The following is a 21,652-nucleotide window of genomic DNA, read 5'->3' on the forward strand; positions in this document are numbered from 1 at the left end:
TCCTCTTCAATCTCTTCTGCTTTTGGTCTTCCCAACTTAATTACTTGAGATTAAGTTTATGTTCTAGACAAGATAAAAGTTTATTTCTTTATGCTATAAAGTCAGAAGATATGAAGTCCAAGGTGAGTATGGTGGTTTTGTGTTCATCAGGGATACACCCTTGGTCTTTATTGTTGTTGCTCTGCCATTCTTAGCCTGAGGCTTTTGCCTCATAGTCCAAAATAGCAGCTTGAGTTCCAGCCACTTGATTTGTAATCCAGCCAAAAGGAAGAAAGCAAGGTGAACATGTCCCTTCTTTTAAGGGACACATACCACTTCCACTTATATCACTTGTCAAGGACTAACTCTGTAAAGGAGGTTGGGAAATGTTTTTACTAGGCAGCCATCAATGCTGTTTTTATTCAAGACAAAAGGAGAGATGGGACAATGGGGGATAATTAACAGTTTTTATCGTAACCATTAAATTGTAAACCACTTTAGAGTGAGGATCCCTTCTGTACCTTTTATAAAAATCAGTGCTCACAAGGAGCTCAATAAAAATCTCTTAATGATGATTAATCCTTTCAGCAAACAATTTATTTAGCACCTATTTTATGCCAGGGACTGTATTAGACATTGGAGCTACCAAAATGAAATGAACACAGGAAACAGTAGCTTTAAGCATTTATTTGAACCATTAACAAAAGTTATCAGGCAGAAGAGAGGGAAGAGATTCCAGGCAAAGGGGACAGTTTATGCAAATTATCAAAGGTATGAAACAGCATTTCATGTTAGGAACTGCTAGTTGTCTGGTATACCTAGACCAGTGGTCTTGACTGTGCAGTTTTGCCCTTTAGGGAACATTTAGCAAAGGCTGAAGAATGTTTTTGGTTGTCACAACCAAGGGAGTGCTACTGGCATCTGGTAGATTGAAGACAGATGCTGCTAAAAATTTTACAATATGTAGGTTGTGAACCTTACAAGTAAAACAGCCAATTATTTTACCAGCAAATGGGTTTATTCAGGAATAGCAGAGTAATTGCAGTTTGAGATAAGCAAGCTATAGGAAAAGCCATGGGCAAGTTCAGAGAACAAAGGAGAACAGCACTCTTTTACAGAGGAAAGAGGAGAGTTGGGAGGGGCTGTTATAAACAAAAAGTCCATTGGAGTAAATTACGAGTTGAAAGTGTAATGTAGGTTTCTTTTAAAGACTTATTTATTTGAGAGAAAAAATGAGCAGGATGGACCGAGGGAGAGGGAGAGAGAATCTTAAGCAGACTCCTTCATTGAGCACAGAGTGCGACACAGGACTTGATCTCATGACACAGAGATCAGGACCTGAACAGAAACCAAGAATTGAATGTGTTTAAGTGACTGCACCACCCAGCTGCCCCTGATGTTCAAATATAGAATCTTCCTTCCTCCTGCTGGAGTAGTAAACTAATATGATTAGCAAGGTGCATCTCTTCCTGTTGAGGTCCATAATTGGTCTGGAGTGGTAGTGGCATGAGGGATTCCCCTTCTGGCTTCTTGACTCTATTTTATTTTTTTAAAGTTTTATTTGTTTAAGTAATCTCTATACCCCATGTGGGGCTCAAACTCAACTCCAAGATCAAGCCTGATTCCATTTTATTTTATTTTTAATTTTATTTATTTGTTAATGAGAGACAGAGAGGCAGACATAGGCAGAAAGAGAAGCAGACTCCCCACAGGGAGCCTGATGTGGGACTCGATCCCAGGACCTCGGGATCATGCCCTGAGCTGAAGGCCGATGCTCAACTGCTGAGCCACCCAGGTGTCCCAAGCCTGATTCCATTTTAAATGAGGTTTCCCTATATTCTCACATATATACATTTTCTTTATCCACGCATCTGTTGATGAACATTTAGGTGGTTTCCACAGATTGGTTATTATGAATAGTGCTGCAGCGAACATAGGAGTGCTAATCTCCTTGAGATATTTTTAATAAATTTTATTTTATGATTTTATTTATTTGTGAGAGACACAGAGAGAGAGAGAGGCAGAGACACAGGCAGAGGGAGAAGCAGGCTCCATGCAGGGAGCCCGATGTGGGACTTGATCCCAGGACTCCGGGATCACGCCCTGAACCAAGAGCAGACACTCAACTGCTGAGCCACCCAGGCATCCCTCTCTTTGAGATCTTGATTTTCATTTTCTTGGATAAATACCCAGAAGTAAGCTTTCTGATCATATTGTAGTTCTATTTTAATTTTCTAAATAACTTCCATACTGTTTTCCTTACCAGCTACATTGGCAGTGTACAAGGGTTCCAATTTCTCCATATCCTTGCCAATCAACACTTGGTGTTATCGGTGTTAATAGCTATCCTAACAGGTTTGAGATGATATTAAGGTTTTGATTTGCATTTACCTGATGATTAGTGTTGTTGTGTTTCTTTTTATAAATCTTTTGGCCATTTGTGTATCTTTGATAAATGTCTAATCAAGTCATTCGCCCATTTTTTAATCGGGTTATTAATTTAGATGTGTTTTTTTTTTACTATTGAGTTATACATTTTCTTTATATATTTTGGAAATTTACCATTTATGAGATATAGTTTGCAAATATTCTCTCCCATTCCTTAGGTAGCTTTTTCACCCAGTTGATGGTTTCCTTTGTTGTACAGAAGTCTTTGAGTTTAATGTAGTCCCACTTGTGTTTATCTTAATTTTTGATGCCTGTGCTTTTAGTGTCATACCCATGAAATCGTTTTTAAGACTAATGTCACGATGTTATCTCCTATATTTTCTTTTAGGAGTTTTACAGTTTCAAGTCTTATATTTAAGTCATTAATCATGTTGAGTTGATTCTGTGTATGGTACAAGATAGAGGTCCAATTTTAATCTTCTGCACGTGGCTGTCCAGTTTTCCCAACAACACTGGGAACACTATCCATTCTCTATTGTGTATTTTTGGCACCCTAATTCAGTAAAGTTGCAGGATACAGAATTGACATATATAAAAATCAGTTGCATTTCTATATGCTAACAGTGACCTACCTGAAAAGGAAATTAGGGAAACAATCCCATTTTACGATATCATCAAAGAAATAAAAACGCTTAGGTATACACTTAACTAAGGAGGTAAAAGACTTGTACACTGAAAACTACAAAGCACTGATACTGATGAAATTGAAGATACAAATAATTGGAAAGATATCACATGGTAATGGATTGGAAGAATATTGTTAAAATATACATATTATCCAAAGCAATCTACAGAGTCAATGCAATCCCTATTAAAATCTCAATGGGGGTGCCTGGCTGGCCTAGTTGGAGCATGTGACTCTTGATACCAGGGTTGTGGGTTTGAGCCCCACATTGAATGTAGAGATTACTTAAAATCTTTTTTTTTAATAAAATCTTAAAAAAAAAAAAAAACCTGGCAGACACATTAAGACTGATGGAACAAAATAAAGAGGCCGAAATAAAAACAATTATTTGTATTTTGTCAATCTTGTTTCAACTATCACTGAAGGATTTTAGACAGCAGAGTTGAATGATGAGATTTGCATTTTAGAGCAATCTCTGAGGGCAGTTTCCAGGATGAATTATAGGGGAATGAGACAGTGAAGAGAGCCAAAATAGAACAGTCTCAAATTCCTTACTTCCCACTGCCTTTTGAACTCACTTCAATAGAGTTCACCCTGCTTCCAAGCCTCAAGATCCATACTTGCCAGGGTCATCGATGGCCTCCCTTCCTGCTGTCAAATCCAGTGGTGAGTACTTACCTTACTGGACCTCTCAATGGCATCTGGCTTAGTCAATCATTCTGTTTTCCTTACCACACTTGTTTCCCTTGGCTTCTAGGACACCAAACTCTCCTGATTTCTCTTTGATCTCAAAAGTCCTTGCCTTCTGCTGGCTCCTCTCTCCATCATCTAGAATGTGGAGGTTGGAGAGCCGTGGGGCTAGGGCCATCAACTGCCTCTCTGTGCATTCATTTCCTCAAGGAGCTCATTCAGTTTCAGGTCTTTAAACACTCTATCTGCAAGGACACCTGTTGCCCGGAACTTTCCTCTGGGTTCCTGACAGATCCAGCTGCATCCTGACAGCTCCCTTTTTGGAGGTCTAATAGGCCTGGCAAACTTAACACAGCCAGAATGAAGTCCTCCTGAGCCTCTTCCCCCAACATCTCCCAGATCTGTTAATGCCATCTCCATCCTTCCAGTTGCTTGGGTGAAAACCTTCACATCATCCTAACACCTCTCTCATCCCAACATGCAGACTGCTCTGAGCCAGCAAGACCTCGCCCATGATTGACTCCATGATAATGATGGATTTGACCTTCACCGCCTGCCTGCAAGTAACCACCCACCTTTGCCCCACATTTTCCTAACAAACGTGGGAGTATTTTCAGCACTTTGGAGACAGTCTCTGAGACACTAGTCTGCTGTCTTCCTGGTTTTGGCCTCACTAAGATAAGTTCCTTTCTTGTTTCACTACTACACATTTCTCTGCCTTTGGATTTTATCAGCAGTGAGTGGCCAAGCCTGGTCGGTTTGGGACCCCTGGAGTGAGATGCTCTTGCAGCCCTGCACACCAGCTACAAGCATGGTGCTGACAATACTAGGACCCTGATCACCCTGTCTTGGGTGGTAAAGTGGTTCCTCACTGAGAAGACCTGAGGCTACTGCCCCTCTCCCTCCTAGCACTCAGGTCCTTAAAGGGGCGATTTTATTGAGAGGCAAGTCATTCATCTTTCCCCCAACTCCTTTGTCTTGGCTTGGAGATTTTTCCTTGGGGGAGTAGGTCACAAACAGCTCCTAATATCGTCCCAGAAGAACTGACTTCATTGGCAACATAGGATGAGGAAATTTAAGCTTAAGGATATTCTCTGTAATGCCTTTTTTTAAGTTTTATTTACTTATTTGAGGGAGAAAGAGCAAGAGAGCAAGAGCAGAGGGGAGAGGGAGAAGCAGGCTCCCCACTGAGCAGGGAGCCGAACGCAGGGCTCTATTCCAGGACCCTGGGATCATGACCTGAACTGAAGGCAGACACTTAACTGAGCCACCCAGGTGCCCTTGCCTTTTTTTTTTTTTTTAAGTAAACTCTATCCCCAACTTGGGACTCAAATTCACAACCGGAGATCAAGAGTTGCTTGCTCTACCAACTAAGCTGGTCAGGTGCTCCCAAATTTAAGGATATTCTCAAAAACAATGGTGATTGTGGTGAAAAGCCATTGGGAGATTGGTAGATTTAGTGGAGATATAAACTAAACTGTAGGCCAGTTAATCTGCAAGAGAAATGGGTAGAGACAGCCGGGAGGAGCCCTCCTCAGGTCTAAACAAATCTAACACTGACTTCTGGAACTGTTCCTTCAAAGGAACTGTAGTTTGATTGAATTAGTCTATCCCACAATTTATGCCCCCCAGGGCATTGTTGAAAACAATAGAGCAGGGATCCCTGGGTGGCGCAGCGGTTTGGCGCCTGCCTTTGACCCAGGGCGCAATCCTGGAGACCCAGGATTGAATCCCACGTCAGGCTCCGGGTGCATGGAGCCTGCTTCTCCCTCTGCCTGTGTCTCTGCCTCTCTCTCTCTGTGTCTATCATGAATAAATAAATAAAATCTTTTAAAAAAAAAGAAAAACAATAGAGCAATCCTGCAGTTAGTGGAGTTTAACATTTGGGGGGAGTCAGGAAAAGAGGCAAAGAGAAAGAAGCCTGTCAAAACCACTGTTGTCTCAAGGTGACTGTGGGCACACCAAAGGCCACACCCCTTGATAAACAACATAATAGGCTTAACACGGGTGTGTTTGTGGCAGGTGGGAGGGTGGTAGCAAGAACAGACTTAAATAATCCAGCCAGTTACTACAAATAATAACGAACCTGAAAGAGGGGGCGGGGAACCTTTATTAAGAGTCAGTACATGACGTAAAATATCCAGTTTCCAACAGATATGATGTGCAAAGAAACAGGAAAGTTGGGATGCCTGGGTGGCTCAGGGTGTGATCCTGGGATCTGGGATTGGGATCAAGTCCCACAGCGGGGTCCCTGCATGGAGCCTGCTTCTCCCTCTGCCTGTGTCTCTGCCTCTCTCTCTCTGTGTCTCTCATGAATAAAAGAAAGAGAGAGAGAGAGAAAGAAAAAGAAAGAAAAGGAAGGAGAAAGAAAGAAGAAAGAAAGAAAAAAAAGAAAAAGAAAAAGAAAAGAAAAAGATAGAAAGAAAGAAAGAAAGAGAAAGAAAGAAAGAAAGAAAGAAAGAAAGAAAGAAAGAAAGAAAGAAAGAAAGAAAGAAGAAAGAAAAAGAAAGAGGAAAGTATAACCCATACAGGGGGGTGGGGCTTCGGGTATGGAAAAGCAAGTAACAAAAACCACCTATGAGAGTAACCAGGTATTGTGTGTATGTACGTATTTTATTTTTTAAAGACTTTATTTATTTATTCATGAAAGATCCAGAGAGAAAGAGGCAGAGACACACAGGCAGAGGGAGAAGCAGGCTCCATGCAGGGAGCCCAACTGTGGGACTCGATCCCGGGACTCCAGGATCATGCCCTAGGCAGAAGGCAAGAGCTAAAACGGTGAGCCACCCAGGCTGCCCAGCATGTATGTATTTTAAAGTTCATTCTTTTAGTTAGAGACCAGAGAGTTATTCAATTCTTTTTTTTTCTTTTAAGATTTTATTTATTTATTCATGAGAGACAGAAAGAGAGAGACCGAAACTTAGGCAGAAGAAGAAGTAGGCTCCCTGCAGGGATGCAGCACTTGATCCCAAGACCCCGGGATCATTGACCTAAGCCAAAGGCAGATAGATGCTCAACCTCTGAGCCACCCATGCGCCCACCAGGTGTCATATTTATTTTTTTTAAGATTTTATTTATTTATTTATGATAGAGAGGGAGAGGCAGAGACACAGGCAGAGAGAGAAGCAGGCTCCATGCCGGGAGCCCTACGCGGGACTCGATCCCAGGACTCCAGGATCTCGCCCTGGGACAAAGGCAGGCACTAAACCGCTGAGCCACCCAGGGATACCCCCAGGTGTCATATTTAACAAAGACTTCAAAGTAGCCATTTTAGGGGCACCTGGCTGGCTCAGTTGGAAGTCTATGTGACTCTTGATCTCAGAGTGGTGAGTTCAAGCCCCACTTGGGTGTATAGATTACTCAAATACATAAAACTTAAAAAAAAAAAAAAGACAAAGTAGGGGCACCTGGGTGGCTTACTCGGTTAAGTGTCTGCCTTCAGCTCAGGTCTGATCCCAGGGTCCTAGGATTGAGCCCTGCATTGGGCTTCCTGCTCAGCAGGGATCCTGCATCTCCTTCTTCCTCTGTTCCTCCCCACTGTGCTCTCTCCCTCTCCTTCAAATAAATAAATAAAATATTTTTTAAAAATTTTTAAATAGCCATTTTAAATAGATTCAAGGAAATAAAGGAAACCATAATTAAAGAAAGGTACTCTGACAATGTAATTCAAGAAAATAGATTTTTAAAAAGAAGAAAATATAATAGATAGAAATTATATAAGAATAAGAACCAAATGGAAATTCTAGAATTGTAAAGTACAGTAACTGAAATGAAAAATTCACTATAGGGGCTTAGATTAGTTTGCTAGGGCTGCCATAACAAAATGCCACAGACTGGATGGTTTAAGCAACATACATTTATTTTCTCACAATTCTGGAGGCCAGAAATCCAAGATCAAGATATCAGCAAGTTTGGTTACTTCTGAGGCCTCTCTCCTTGGCTTGCAGAGGACCACCATTCACTGTTCTTCCTGTGGTTGTTTCTCTGTGTACAGGTGCCCCCTAGTGTTTGTTTTGCTTCCAAATTTCCTGGTCTTACAAGGACACCACTTACATTGGATTAGGGCCCACCTTACAAGATATAGTAAAGCAGTTCAGGCTGAAATAAAGTGATCTCAGACATTAATTAAGATCCATACCAAAACCAAAAAACCACAGGTAAAGGAAATTGTTAGAGGAGCTCATTGAGGGTATTACTGCAAGTTGACTTGTGAGCTGAGTGAGCTGGACCCAGGCAATTGGAGTTGTCTTTGGATGACTGTCTTTGGAATGTACATTCTGCCTAAAGTCAGAGCCATTTGAAGGACATAGTGTTGAGAATGTGTTGTTGAGATCCTCTGGACTGGATATGTGACCGATCCTCGTTAAGGCCTCTATATAACCTTTTATTATTTTTTTAAGATTTTATTTATTTATTCATGAGAGACAGAGAGAGAGAGAGAGGCAGAGACACAGGCAGAGGGAGAAGCAGGCTCCATGCAGAGAGCCTGATGTGGGACTTGATCCTGGAACTCTGGGATCACACCCTGAGCCAAAGGCAGATACTCAACTCCTGAGGCACCCAGGCATCCCCTCTTAACTGATTTAAATAGTAACTATATAAAATAATATGTATATAATGGATTGTTGGGGGGACGCTTGGGTGGCTCAGTTGTTTAAGCATCTGCCTTCAGCTCGGGTCATGATCCCGGGGTCCTGGGATCCAGCCCTACATCTGGCTCCCTACTCAGCGGGGAGTCGTCTTCTTCCTCTGCCCCTCCCCCTGCTCATGCTTTCTCTCTCTCTCTAGTAAATAAATAAAATCTTTTTAAAAAATAATGGATTGTTGGGCCTCTAACATATAGAAATCTAATACATTTGCCAGTTACAGCACAAAGGAGGTAGGTGGGGCAAAGATGTATTGGCTTGACTAAATGACTTCAGATGACAACTCAAACCTACCAGAATAAAGAGTCAGAAATGATAAATAAGAAGGTTACTATAAGAGAAGGTATAAATATACTTACTCTCCTTTAAAAAAAAAGGGGGGGGGATGCTTGGGTGGCTCAGCAGTTGAACATCTGCCTTTGGCTCAGGGCATGTACCACATCAGGCTTCCTGCATGGAGCCTGCTTCTCTCTGCCTATGGCTTCTATCTCTCTCTGTGTGTGTCTCATGAATAAATAAAATCTTTAAAATATATATATATACTTGCTCTCCTTTCTTCCCTTAGCTCCTTTAAAAGTCATAAAATTATATAACAGTGTATTGTTCAGTTTGTAACATTTATAGATGTAATTCTTTTTATTTTTTTTAAAGATTTTATTTATTTATTCATGAGAGACACAGAGAGAGGCAGAGACACAGGCAGAGGGAGAAGCAGGCTCCATGCAATGAGCCCGACATGGGACTTGATCCTGGGTCTCCAGGATCATGCCCTGGGCCGAAGACAGGTGCCAAACCGCTGAGCCACCCAGGGATCCCCTAGATGTAATATTTTTAACAATATCACAAAAGGGGGCACAAGGGGGACACCTGGGTGGCTCAGCTGTTGAGCATCTGCCTTTGGCTCGGGTCATGATCCCACGGTCCTAGGATCTAGTCCCACATCAGGCTCCCTGCATGGGGCCTGCTTCTCCCTCTGCCTGTGTCTCTGCCTCTTTGTCTGTGTGCCTCTCATGAATAAATAAATAAAATCTTTACAAAAGGAGGGCACAAGGTAATAGAGATATGTAGGAATAATATTGTGTATCTCACTGGAATTAGTATAAATCTGAAGCTGAATATGATACATTAAGAAATGTATGGTAAGCCCTAGAGCTGCCATTAGGGAAATAACTCAAAAAAATGTGAATAGGGGCACCTGTGTGGCTCAGTCAGTTAGGCATCTGACTCTTGATTTTAGCTCAGATCATGATTTCAGGGTCCTGGTGTAGAGCCCTACATTGGGTTCCCCACTCAGTGGGGAGTCTGCTCCCTCTGCCCCTCTCCTCACTTTGCTCACTGGTGCTCTCTCCCTCTCAAATAAATAAATAAAAATCTTTAGAAAAATAATATAGAAAAATAAGAATAAAGCTAATAAAGGAAGTTCAGTACTTATAATCTGAACACTAAAAACATTTGCAAAAAGAAATTAAAGATTAAAATGAATAGAGGGGAGCCTGGGTGGCTCAGTTGGTTAAGTGTCTACCTTGGGCTCAGGTGATGGTCTTGGAGTCCTAGGATCAACCACATCAGGCTCCCTGCTCAGTGGGGAGTCTGCTCCTCCCTCTCCCACTGCCCCTCCCCTGCTCATGCACACGTGTGCACGATTGCTCTTTCTCTCTCTCTCAAAATCTTAGAAAGACAAAACGAATAGAAAACACCCTGTGTTCATTGATCAGAAAATTAATATTAGTATTATTAAGTTGTTGTATAGGTTCAATGCAATCTCTCTCAGAATCTCCCCTAATTTATTTGTGGAAATTATGCTGATTAAAAAATTCATAAAGAATTATAAGAGATCCAGAATATCCAAAATATTAGGAAGGCTTACTTACATTTCCCAATTAAAAAAAACTTTTTTATTTATTCATGAGAGACACAAAAATAGGCAGAGGGAGAAGCAGGCTCCCCGCAGGAACCCAGTATGAGACTCAATCCCAGGACCTTGGGATCACACCCTGAGCTGAAGGCGGACGCTCAACCACTGATCCACCCAGGCGTCCTTTTTGGTATTCTTTGAAACACAAAAAGTTTTATTTTTTTTAAAGATTCTATTTATTTATTAATGAGAGATACACACAGAGGGAGGCAGAGATACAGGCAGAGGGAGAAGCAGGTTCCATGCAAGGAGCCCAATGCAGGACCGATCCCGGGACCCCAGGACCACACCCCAGGCCAAAGGCAGGCACCAAACCGCTAAGCCACCCAGGGATCCCCCTACAAAATGTTTTAATTTCGGGATGCCTGAATAAATAAAAAAAAAAAAAACAGGGCAGCCTGTGGCTCAGCAGTTTAGCGCTGCCTTCAGCTCTGGATCGAGTCCCATGTCAGGCTCCTGCCTCTCTGTCTCTCTGTGTGTTTCTCATGAATAAATAAACAAATCTTAAAAAAAAAGTAAAGAATACCAAAAATAAAGTAAAACCTCCACAGAATTGGAGAAAATACTTGCATATATTGTTATTAGTCATTAGGGAAGCCCAAATCCAAACTGTGGTACTTCACATGTACTGGGATGACTAAAAAGGGAAAATACAGGTACCTGGGTGGCTCAGTGGTTGAGCATCTGCCTTCAACTCAGTTTGTGATCCTGGGGTCCTGGGATCAAGTCCCACATCAGGCTTCCCACAGGGAGCCTGCTTCTCCCTCTGCCTGTGTCTCTTCCCCTCTCATGAATAAATAAATTAAAATTTAAAAAAAGGGGAAAAGAACAAATGTCAGCAAAGATTTGGAGAAATTAGAGCCCTCTTCTATAGCTGGTGGGAATGTAAAATGGTGCAGCTTCTGTGGAAAACAATTTGGCAGTTCTTCAAAAAGTTAAATATGGCTTCACCATAATGACCCAGGAATTCTACTCCTGGGTGAATACTCAGATGAATTGTAAACAAGTGCTCAAGTAAATATATGTACACCGATTTTCAGAGTAGCACTCTTCACAATAGCCAAAAGGTGGAAAATGCACAAATGTCCATCAACAGATAAGTGGCTAAAAAGAAAATTGATGTTTATACAGATAAAGGAATATTATTCAGCCTCAAAAATGAAGTTCTGAAACATGCTACAATGTGGATGAACCTTGAAAACATTGTTAAGTGAAAGAAGCCAGACAAAAGATTACATATCGTATGATTATGTTTATATGAAATATTTCAAATGGCTGAATCCATAGAAACAGAATGCAGATTGGTGGTTGCCAGGGGATGTGGGGAGGAGAAAATGAGGAATATTTGAGGAACATTTGCTTAACGGGTAGAGTTTTCTGTGGGGGTGATGAAAATGTTTTGGATATATGTATAGGTGATAGTTTCACAACACTGTGAATCTATTGAATGCCACTGAATTGTTCACTTTAAGATTTTATTTATTCATTTGTGTGTGTGAGAGAGCAAGCGACAGGGTGTGCAGGCGGAGTGCAGAGGGAGAGGGACAAGCAGACTCTGCATTGAGCACAGAGCCCAATGTGGGGCTCAATCTCACGACCTTGAGATCATGACCTGAGCCAAAATAAAGAGTCAGACGCTTAAGCAACTGAGCCACCCAGATGCCCGATTGTTCACTTTAAACTGGTTAATTTTATATTATGTGAATTTCACTTAAGAAAAAAATGTTTTAAAAAATGTTAAACAGGGAAAAAAAAGTTAAACAGGGGTGCCTGGATGGCTCAGTCTTTTTTTTTTTTTTAAAGATTTTATTTATTTATTCACGATAGTCACAGAGAGAGAGAGAGAGGCAGAGACACAAGCAGAGGGAGAAGCAGGCTCCATGCAGGGAGCCCGATGTGGGACTTGATCCTGGGACTCCAGGATCACACCCTGGCTGAAGATAGGCGCTAAACCACTCAAGCAGATCTCTTCTGAGCTGGGAGGCTGCGATCATGACCTGAGCCAAAATCAAGAGTCAGATGCTTGGGACGCCTGGGTGGCTCAGCGGTTGATCATCTACCTTTGATCCAGCTCAGGGTGTGATCCCGGAGTGCCGGGATTGAGTCCCATATCGGGCTCCCTGCATGGAGCCTGCTTCTCCCTCTGCCTGTGTCTCTGCCTCTCTCTCTGTGTCTCTCATGAATAAATAAATAAAATCTTTAAAAAAAAGTCAGATGCTTAACCAACTGAGCCACTCAGATGCCCCACACCTGTCACTGTTTGATGTCTAGCTCCGTCTATCTTGTTTGCTAATATCCTCTATGCCAAGCACAGTGCCTGACACAGAAGAGGTGCTCAGAGAATATATTTGAGTGGATTAATGAGTGAATTTAAAAACTCTAACCCACAACTTATTATTGCATCTGTGTCCTGGGATCAGGACAAATACTAATCAGGTCAATAAAAATTTATTCATCATTTGGTCTAACCGGCCTCCCTGCCTCTTGTCTTCCATTTTCCTATAATCTATCCGATAGCCTGCAACCACAGTTAACATTAAAAAAAAAAGTCTGATTGTGTTGCCCTCCCTAAATCTCTGCTATCTCATTACCTACAGGATATAGTCAAAGGTCCTCAGCCTGGATTCAACGCTTTGGCCCCAATATCCCTTTCTAAACATCTCTGGGTTTATTTTTTTTGTTATGTGCCGGGCCCTGGGTTAGTCACTGAGAACTTCACAAACTCGTTGGGAAGACAGGCACATAGGTTAACATGATCAGCTGTCTTACAGTCTGTGAGAACACCATTTCAGACAGTGGATTATCAAATGCTAGGTTTTTGCCCTCTGAATTTGGCTTACAAGTTCAGTCTAGAATTGCAGGGTCCAATACAGTGGCTACCAGCCCCATTTCAGGTACTCAACTGCCACATGAAGCTAGTGGCTATCATACTGGGCAGCATAGCATAAGCCTTCTCAATCATTCATGGAAGGGTGGCTACCTATGGTGCTTTTATTTTTTCTTTCTTTCTTTAAAATTTATTTATTTATTTATTTATTTATTTATTTATTTATTTATTTATTTATTTATTGTGCTTTTAAAGAGAGCAAGGACCATTTCCCATACATGCACTTGGGTGCTATCTACTAGCTCCCCCCCCCAATTCTCCCACTCACCCCCCACCCCCCAAACGCACAGCTTAACTGGGGCCGACTTCGAAGTAGTACAGGCTCGCAATCGAGCTAATGCATGGAGGTACTTTCCTAAACTATTAAGTGATACAGAAATGTGATATAATAGGTTCAGTTCTTGCTTTCAATTACTGCTTGACTTTAAGCAAATTCTAGCTAGCTCTTTTGTCGAACTTCTCCCATCCCCTGAATTTATGCCAAAGGGTTCTGAAAGGTTATGTTACACCCAGGCAGCATATATAACAGGTAAAAATCCAGACTGTACCTACCTGGAGGCTTTACAAGCCGTCCATCCAGGACCCCACTACACCACCCGGCTTTTCCTTTCACTTTCTCTAGAAAGGAAGGACATGATGAATTAAGATTTCCAAACAAAGATTTATTTTGAGGTGTGAGAATAATAGGAAAATTAAGTGATGGGGATCGGACCCTCATCGGGGTCTTCTGGGAAATCGGAAGCACCACCCTCTTCTGCAGCTCGATGCTTCTCCAATTTAGCAATCAATTCTTTCGCTGGATTGAAGACGCCATTGGTCTGCTGGTCACAGACATAGCAGCGAGGGGTGGTGCGGAAATGCTGCAGTGCACAGCTCTCGCAGAAATAATGCCTGCACTTGGTGACAACTGGATTCTGGAAGGTCTGGCGACAGATGAAACACTTGAATGGTATTTCCTCATCATCGCTTCCCACTTCATAGTTTTCGTCCTCATAGACACCATAGCGACCCTCATCAAGCTCACGTTCAATCTGCCACCCGTGCTTGTAATCTGAACGGTCATGGAGGAACTTGCAGCTGTCTCCGAAGCCGCAAAAGCCAGTCTCCTTGTAGTCCTTACAAATGTCGGGCTGGTAATCCCAGCGCACGGTGGCACGTAGATGCTCGGGAGCTCGGATGGGGCCCTTCCTCACCATTCCGGAGGATGCGTTGCCCATAGACGTATCCTTGGGCTTCATGTATTTCTGATAATTATTGATGCCCCGGTAGATCTTGTCATCTTCCTTGCCCCTCAGCTCCTCCTGGATCTTCTGGCTGCGCTCAAAGATGGCTTGTGCGTCACGCTCCTTCTCCGTGTCTAGCTCGTAGACAGCAGTCGCCCCCATATCCTCCGGTCCCACGGGTTTTGCCGAGCGGGTGGACTTGTATACCACGCCAAGACTCTCGGACTCGTTCTCCTCCTCCTTCTCCTCCTCCTCCTCGCTGCTCAAGTCGCCGTAAGCCGCCTTCTGTTTACCACTGCCACGAGTCTTCTGTATCATTGGATTGTGGATCGCCCGCTTCTTTTCGGGGCGAACCACAGTGCTACCTTCGTCGCTGCTGCTGCTGCTGTCTCCAGGCTCCTGGTCGCAGACCGGGCGCTTTCTGCGGCCTGCAGCCCCTTTTCGTCCACCAGGCTTTTTAAAGAGGAAGGTGCACACCTGGTCTGTGGTCTTTCCCGGAGAAAGTTGCTCTGCCATCTTAGCGTCTGGAGCTCCAGAAGGCAATGGCGCGCTCGGCCACGCGGGGCCTCTTCACGTCACAGCACGTAGCGCGCTCGGCCGCCACCCGGAACAAACTGGGCGGCCCGAAGCTGACTGCGCGAGGACGAAAACGCCAAGGTGCGAGCGCGCGCCACTCTTGAGCCCCGCGGGCCCCCGTCGCATCCTCCCGGGGGCGTGCGTGGCCCCGCCCCGCAGGGAGGCCGCCGCGGAGCCTACTGGGAAGGAGCCGAGGCGCGGTCACCTTTGCCGGGGGTGGGGAAGGAAGGGTTTGGCCCTGCCAACCGCGGTGCGATGTGGTTCGAGATTCTGCCCGGGATCGGCGTCATGGCCGTGTGCTTGGTCATCCCCGGCATAGCCACGGCGCACATCCACAGGTTCACTAACGGGGGCAAGGTAAGGCGGCCTCTCCGGCCCGACGGCCGACTCCGCGGACTGGCGTTACAAAACGGGCGGCGGGAGGCCACTGGGGTCCGGAGGAGCTGTCGAGCTGTCTTCGTGTCGCCTAAAAGCGGAGGCTTGCGGAACGAAACCCGACGGAAACCACATTCTACTCTAGCAAGAAGCAGCTAGTTGTTGGGTGAAGAGTGGGCAGAGCAGGTTTGAGAACTGGAAAGGTAGATAAGAAGGTGGGCCAACTCCTGGGCGTCGCTTTAGTCTTGCCTGCACTCCCTCGGATCTCTGATCCTTTTTTTAAAATTGTAATTTCTCACATCCACATCTTGGTAGCTTCTCGGCTTTTAGCCTCCCTACCCTTAATTAAGTTTTTACCTTGACATTTTTTATCCCCCACCCTTTTTCCCAAGCCTTTAGGAATTTGCCGCAAGATCCTGCTTTTCACATCAGGACCGTAACTTTCCTCTCCTCCTAGCCCTTCACGTTATCGCTTGACTACAGGTTATAATGTATTCGCTTTCTGGTTTTGTGATCTTCACGTGTGATCTACCGCTGTTGTTTCTTCTCATTGGCGTCCCAAAAGGAAACAAGTAGTCACGTCTTTAAAACGGGGGGTAGGAGGGCGAGGGAGGTGGGAGGGAAGGAGGAACGGGAAAAAAAACAGGCGCTGGTTAAAATAGAAAGTATAAGAACTCATGGTTACCATCCTAATTTTGAAGTTTAATAGTCCGGTCTTATTTAGGATCTGTTCTCATGTTGGCAAATCGAACTTCAATTTAAAAAAATGTTTAGGATCTGCTCTTAATTTGTTTTTTGTTTCAATGATGATCCCATTTTTCTAGAGTGTCACTTATAAATTCTGATAGCTTTCTGTTGGGTCATTCATTTTCATAAACATTGTGCAATAATTTCTTTTAATTGTAGGAAAAAAGGGTTGCCTATTATCCATATCAGTGGAGTTTGATGCAAAGAGATAGGCGAGTCTCTGGAGTTAATCGTTACTATGTGTCAAAGGTAAGATGGCTTTGATACTAATCATCTGTCAGGGTTGAGATGGGTTCTGGTAATGCTTTGCCAGATGTTTTACAGAGCTAATTTCATTTGCATTTGTCTTGTCTTAATGATCATTTGTATTTTTTATTCTGTGGATTGTCTACATATGGGCTTTGCCTGTTCTGTTGCTGTTTTTTATGGGGGTTCTTTATTATGGTTATTAATCTTTTGTCTGTTTTATATGGGGCAAATCTTTTTTACCATTCTGTCTTCTTTATGATGTCTTTCATCAGATAGTTTTTAATTTTGGTGCTCAGTTTATCATATTTTGTCATTCAGGATTTTGAGTTTTATGTCTTGCTTACAAATGGCTTCACTACTCAAGACTTTTCCAATTATTATTATTATTTTACATTTAGTGCTTTGACCCATCTACAGGTCATTTTGGGGGTATAATGTGAAATCACAGGATTTAACTTTTTTCCAAGATAAGTCAGTTGTCACAATTATCCACTTATAGAACAATCCACTTTTTATTTGAAATACCATTCTAGTAAACTAAACTTCCATATTCACATGATCTTCTTTCATGAATACCCTCTTTTATACTCCATTGTTTGCCAGTTCCTGCACCCAATACCATATGGTATTACTATGATTACTATGATTTTAAATTTCATTAAATCCTGTGGAATTGCTGTTTTTGTAGGTCAGAAATGGCCAAGCGGTAGCATTTTCATATGATTAAACCTGATATATGTTCTTAGATCTTGTAGGAGTCCATCTCTGTTATTTTTTGTAAAAAAAAAAAAAAGTAGTTACTTTTTAATATTTTCTCCTTATTTATTCTTCACAGTGAACCTAGGTTAATATTAATTTCATTTTATAGATGAGAAAACAGGGTCTGAGTGATGAAATAACACTGTAAGGACCCAACCTAGCTGATCTGCCTCTCCCTACAGTGCTATTTGAGAATCACCTAATGAACACGCTGAGAGATCTATTCAACTGAAGCAGTATTTCTCAGTGTGGTCCAAGAATAACCATCAGAATCAGCTGGCCATATGAGATAAAGTGAAGATTCCAAATCAGAATTTCTATAGAGTGGCTCCTAGGACTAGGCAGTTTTCATTTCTCTTAAGAGGGTTCTGCCTACAATCGTAAACAAAATACCTGGACTGTGTTATTTTAACACTTGGAAGAAATGTCATCCCTGATGAATCTTTTACTCTCTAGTTTCTGAAGTATTTGGTTGTGAACTAAGTACAGAGAGAGTGAATCTTCGGTATAAACAGTGTCATGCTTGTGGGGCAAGAGTTAGGGAGTTGGGGGTCCCTGACCTTGAATTCTGACTCTGCTCCTTCCTTTCTTCCTTTGAAACTGAGTCTCCATCTGTTCATCTGTAAAAAAAAAATAGAATGAGGTTAATAGTATCTTCCTCGGGGTGGCTGTTACTTATTTTTTTGATGGTTTTACCTTACTGTCCTTAATCTCCGAAGGATCCAGATGGTAACTTGGTCTTAATTCTGCTGGGAAGGGGGAGACTTTACATATCAAGGGATGTTTGGTGCTGTCAGAAAATGGAGACTAGAAATCATCATAGGTCGTTCTTTTTACTTTGGTGATTATAAAATTCAGTTTATTGTTGCAGTTAGAGAAATGTGGGATGTGAAAGTACTTTAATAGAGAATGCCATTTGATGACACTGGAAGTAAGAGTACAGGCATAGCTCATTTTTTTGGCCTTTACAGATGCTGTGTTTTTTACACATTGAAGGTTTGGGGCAACCCTGCATGGAGCAAGTCTGTTGGCACCATTTTTTTTTTTTTTTATTGGCACCATTTTTCCAACGGTATTTGCTCACTTTATGTCTCTGTGTCACATTTTGGTGATTCTTGAAATATTTCAAACCTTTTATTATTACTTTATTTGCTGTGGTATCTGCAATCAGTGCTTACGACTCACTGAAAACTCAGATGATGGTTAGCATTTTTTAGCACTAAAGAACTTTATTTTTTTTATATTTTATTTATTTATTCATGATAGACATAGAGACAGAGAGGGGCAGAGACACAGGCAGAGGGAGAAGCAGGCTCCATGCAGGAAGCCCGATGTGGGGCTTGATCCTGGGACTCCAGGATCACACCCTGGGCCAAAGGCAGGCGCTAAACTGCTGAGCCACCCAGGGATCCCCCACTAAAGAACTTTAAAATTAAGGTGTGTACATTATTTTTTTAGACATATGCTATCACACAGTTAATAGACTACTGCATCGTGTAAACATAACTTTTATATGCACTGGACAACTGAAAATGAGTCCTTTGACTCACTTTACTGCAGTGGTCTGGAAGTGACCCCACAGTATCTCTGAGGTATGTCTGTACTTGTCCATCTGTGGTGGCAACAGAATTCTCACATTTTCCTTTTTATACTGTTTTTCAGGGTTTGGAGAATATCGATTAAGGAAGCATTTTCCTGATTGATGAAAAATACCTCGGTTATGGTTCATCTACCCCTTCTAGAAGGTTATGCAGTGTATTAATGTAGTACATAATAAAAACAAAAAGTAAAATCTAAGGCTTTCTTTATTTTTTTCCATGGGTACTATACAAGCTCAAGCCATTCACCCAATGTGGGTTTATCACCTTAAAAAAAAAATAGAAGGCAACTGAGGCTTAAAATTATAGATAGATCTATTCTATTCAGCAAGTACCTGTCCCTGTTCCCACTGCCCAACGTGTCATAAATGGCAGTTGTTACTATTGGAATAGATAGGAATATATTTAAAAAGACATCATTCCTTCAGAGATTGCTAGGAGAATACAGAAAAAGTAGTCCTTTTTTTTCTGGTTCTTTTTCTGGATGATTCCTATTGTGTTAAATTCCAGGTATAATGCTTTTATTAGGTTTTTAATTATTATTTTTTTTAAGTAATCTCTACACCGAATGTGGGGTTCAGACTCATGACCCTGAGATCACGAGTCGCATGCTCTTCCCACTGAGCCAGCCTGGTGCCCCCAAGTGGAATGCTTTTAAAACTGAGATTGTACCTTCAACTTTCATGCATTCTGCATCTAACACAGGATTCACTGAAGTGTTGATTTTTGTTTTAGTGGAGAGCAGTGACAGCAATCATTTTATTCAAACGAGTGTACTGACTACTTGAAATAAAGAGTTGCATGTTCATGGGATCCCTGGGTGGCTCAGCAGTTGAGCGTCTGCCTTCAGCCCAGGGCGTGATCCTGGGGTCCCAGGATCGAGTCCCACATCGGGCTCCCTGCATGGAGCCTGCTTCTGCCTCTGCCTGTGTCTCTGTCTCTGTCTCCTGTGTCTCTCATGAATAAATGAATCCAATCTTAAAAAAAGATACATGTTCAACACTAGACATAACCCAGTAGTACAAAGATTTGAAAATGTCTAACTCCTAGAGAGACAGTAATACCCGTGTGTGTGTGTGTGTGTGTGTGTGTGTGTGTGTGTGTACCCCGCCCCCCAGGTGACCACAGGACCTCTAGGTGAGAAAACTAAATTGTTAGTCACTATCTCCCATCTTTTATCCATTTTAACCTTTGATGGACTGGTGACCTAAAATACCTGCAGTGGATGCGCTCCATTGAACTCATGCGGCAGGGCAGGGCTTACAGAAAAGGGAGGTGGTGTTCATACTTTGAGCATTTCTTTACATCGTGCCGTCCTGTGATGAAACCGAGGAAAGACGCAGTCGTGATTTCAAACTGTATACACCTCTAGTCTGCATTTAGCTGTGCACAGGCCTCCCTTAGTTGTTAGAACTAGTTCTGGAGAGGAAGAGGGCAGGCAGTACAGATAAGGATGTGGAAGACACTGACACCTAATCTATCCCTAAGTCTCTGGATTTTTAGGTCTATTGTCTGTCTACTGTGACTATAGCTAGGGATCATCCACTAAGAGTATCTCCTTAAATGGATTCTGGGCTGTCTAGTGAAGGGCCACAAAATGACAGAAATCAGTTGGTCAGGTTCAGCATTTGGGCCTGAATAACTCGCCTCCCTGGTCTGTGGCACCTGCTATCAAATGTGGCCTCATTATACTTTGCTGCCAAAGAGTGAACCAAACAAACACTGTAGCTTGAGATTATAGTGGTGATTTGTAGCCTGTATTTCTCTTGATTTTTTTTGCAAGTGCAATCAGCCAGAAGTGTTTTCTTATATCAGCTCTGACAGAGGTGGTCTGGCTGCTGATCCCCCCTCATCCCTCTGCTCTTAAGATTGAAATGATGTGGGGCGTCTGGGTGGCTCCAATGGCTGGGCCTCCAACTCCTGATTCTGGCTCAGGTCACAGTCTCAGGGTCTTGGGATCCAGTCCCATATCAGGCTCCATGCTCAGCTGGCAGTCTGGAGATTCCTCTCCCACTGTCCTGCCACGACACCCCCCCACCCCCCCGCACCCGCATGCTCTCTGAAAAATAAGTCTATTTTTGGCAAAAAAAAAGATTGAAGTGATGCTTGGGAAACACCACTCACTTGGCTTTATTCACTGTCTTTTTTTTTTTTAAGATATTTATTTATTTATTTGAGGGAGATCACAGAGGGAGAGGGAGAAGCCAACTTGCCGCTGATCAGGGAGCCAGATGTGGAGCTCCACCCCAGGACCTGGAGATCATGACCTGAGCCAAAGGCAGACGCTTAGTGTACGGAGCAACCCAGACGCGCCAGGGTGGCACGTCTTTAATTTTTTTTTCCTTAAAGGTTTTTATTTATTCATGAGAGACACAGAAGGAGAGAGGCAGAGACGCAGGCAGAGGGAGAAGCGGGCTCCCTGCAGGGAGCTGGGTGTGGGACTCAATCCCGGGACTCCGAGATCACACCCTGAGCCGGAGGCAGACGCTCAACCGCTGAGCCACCCGGGCGCCCCAGGAATCCAATTTCTAAGGACCCTTAGACATTTAGTCCAAATTCCGATTCCCCAAATGAGGAAACCAAGGTTCAGGGATGGGAAGCGATCACTTAGCCAACTAGTGGCAGAAGTGGGCCTGGACTCCTGGGGTTTTGACTCCCAATGCAGTGTACCTTGAGCTGTTCTTTGGGGTTTGCTTCAATAAACACCGCTCAGCAAACGCTACACGCCAGGCTCCAGGCTTCAGCTTGGAGTAAGACTCAGCCAGCCCTTCAGGAGCTCAGAGGAGGGGGTGAAACAGCGACGGGATGGGGTGAGGGGCGCTAGGAACTGAAGTTTGCAGAAGGTGCGGGGAGCAAGAAGGGCTCGATTCTGCGGGGGAGGGGGCGGCGGTTGGGGGGAGGGGGAGGGGAAAGGGCTTAGGGTAAGCGTCCAGGT

The 21,652-nt window shown here is 43.1% G+C and overlaps 2 protein-coding genes across 2 annotated transcripts; one reads left to right on the top strand and one right to left on the bottom strand.

The window, feature by feature from the left end:
• Nucleotides 1–13,831: 13,831 nt before the first annotated feature.
• RNF113A (ring finger protein 113A) lies at nucleotides 13,832–15,049 on the bottom strand. Its single transcript, XM_025431502.3, has one exon. The coding sequence runs from the start codon at nucleotides 14,927–14,929 to the stop codon at nucleotides 13,883–13,885; it is 1,047 nt and encodes a 348-aa protein (XP_025287287.1). The 5' UTR covers nucleotides 14,930–15,049; the 3' UTR covers nucleotides 13,832–13,882.
• A 93-nt stretch (nucleotides 15,050–15,142) lies between these two features.
• NDUFA1 (NADH:ubiquinone oxidoreductase subunit A1) lies at nucleotides 15,143–18,916 on the top strand. The gene is made up of 3 exons (XM_025431503.3): nucleotides 15,143–15,346; nucleotides 16,271–16,360; nucleotides 18,782–18,916. Exons 1-3 carry the CDS (start codon nucleotides 15,245–15,247, stop codon nucleotides 18,800–18,802), a joined length of 213 nt encoding a protein of 70 aa, XP_025287288.1. The 5' UTR covers nucleotides 15,143–15,244; the 3' UTR covers nucleotides 18,803–18,916.
• The last annotated feature ends 2,736 nt before the right edge of the window (nucleotides 18,917–21,652 follow it).

This window comes from Canis lupus, chromosome X, assembly GCF_003254725.2.
Source record: "Canis lupus dingo isolate Sandy chromosome X, ASM325472v2, whole genome shotgun sequence".
NCBI classification, from domain to species: domain Eukaryota; kingdom Metazoa; phylum Chordata; class Mammalia; order Carnivora; family Canidae; genus Canis; species Canis lupus.

Excerpts from the sequence above, each read along its gene's own strand:
- RNF113A (XM_025431502.3), bottom strand. The coding sequence starts at position 14,929 with ATGGCAGAGCAACTTTCTCCGGGAAAGACCACAGACCAGGTGTGCACC.
- NDUFA1 (XM_025431503.3), top strand. The coding sequence starts at position 15,245 with ATGTGGTTCGAGATTCTGCCCGGGATCGGCGTCATGGCCGTGTGCTTG. Across the intron at positions 15,347-16,270 it reads GGTTCACTAACGGGGGCAAG|GAAAAAAGGGTTGCCTATTA; the intron begins GTAAGGCGGCCT and ends TTTTAATTGTAG. Across the intron at positions 16,361-18,781 it reads ATCGTTACTATGTGTCAAAG|GGTTTGGAGAATATCGATTA; the intron begins GTAAGATGGCTT and ends ACTGTTTTTCAG.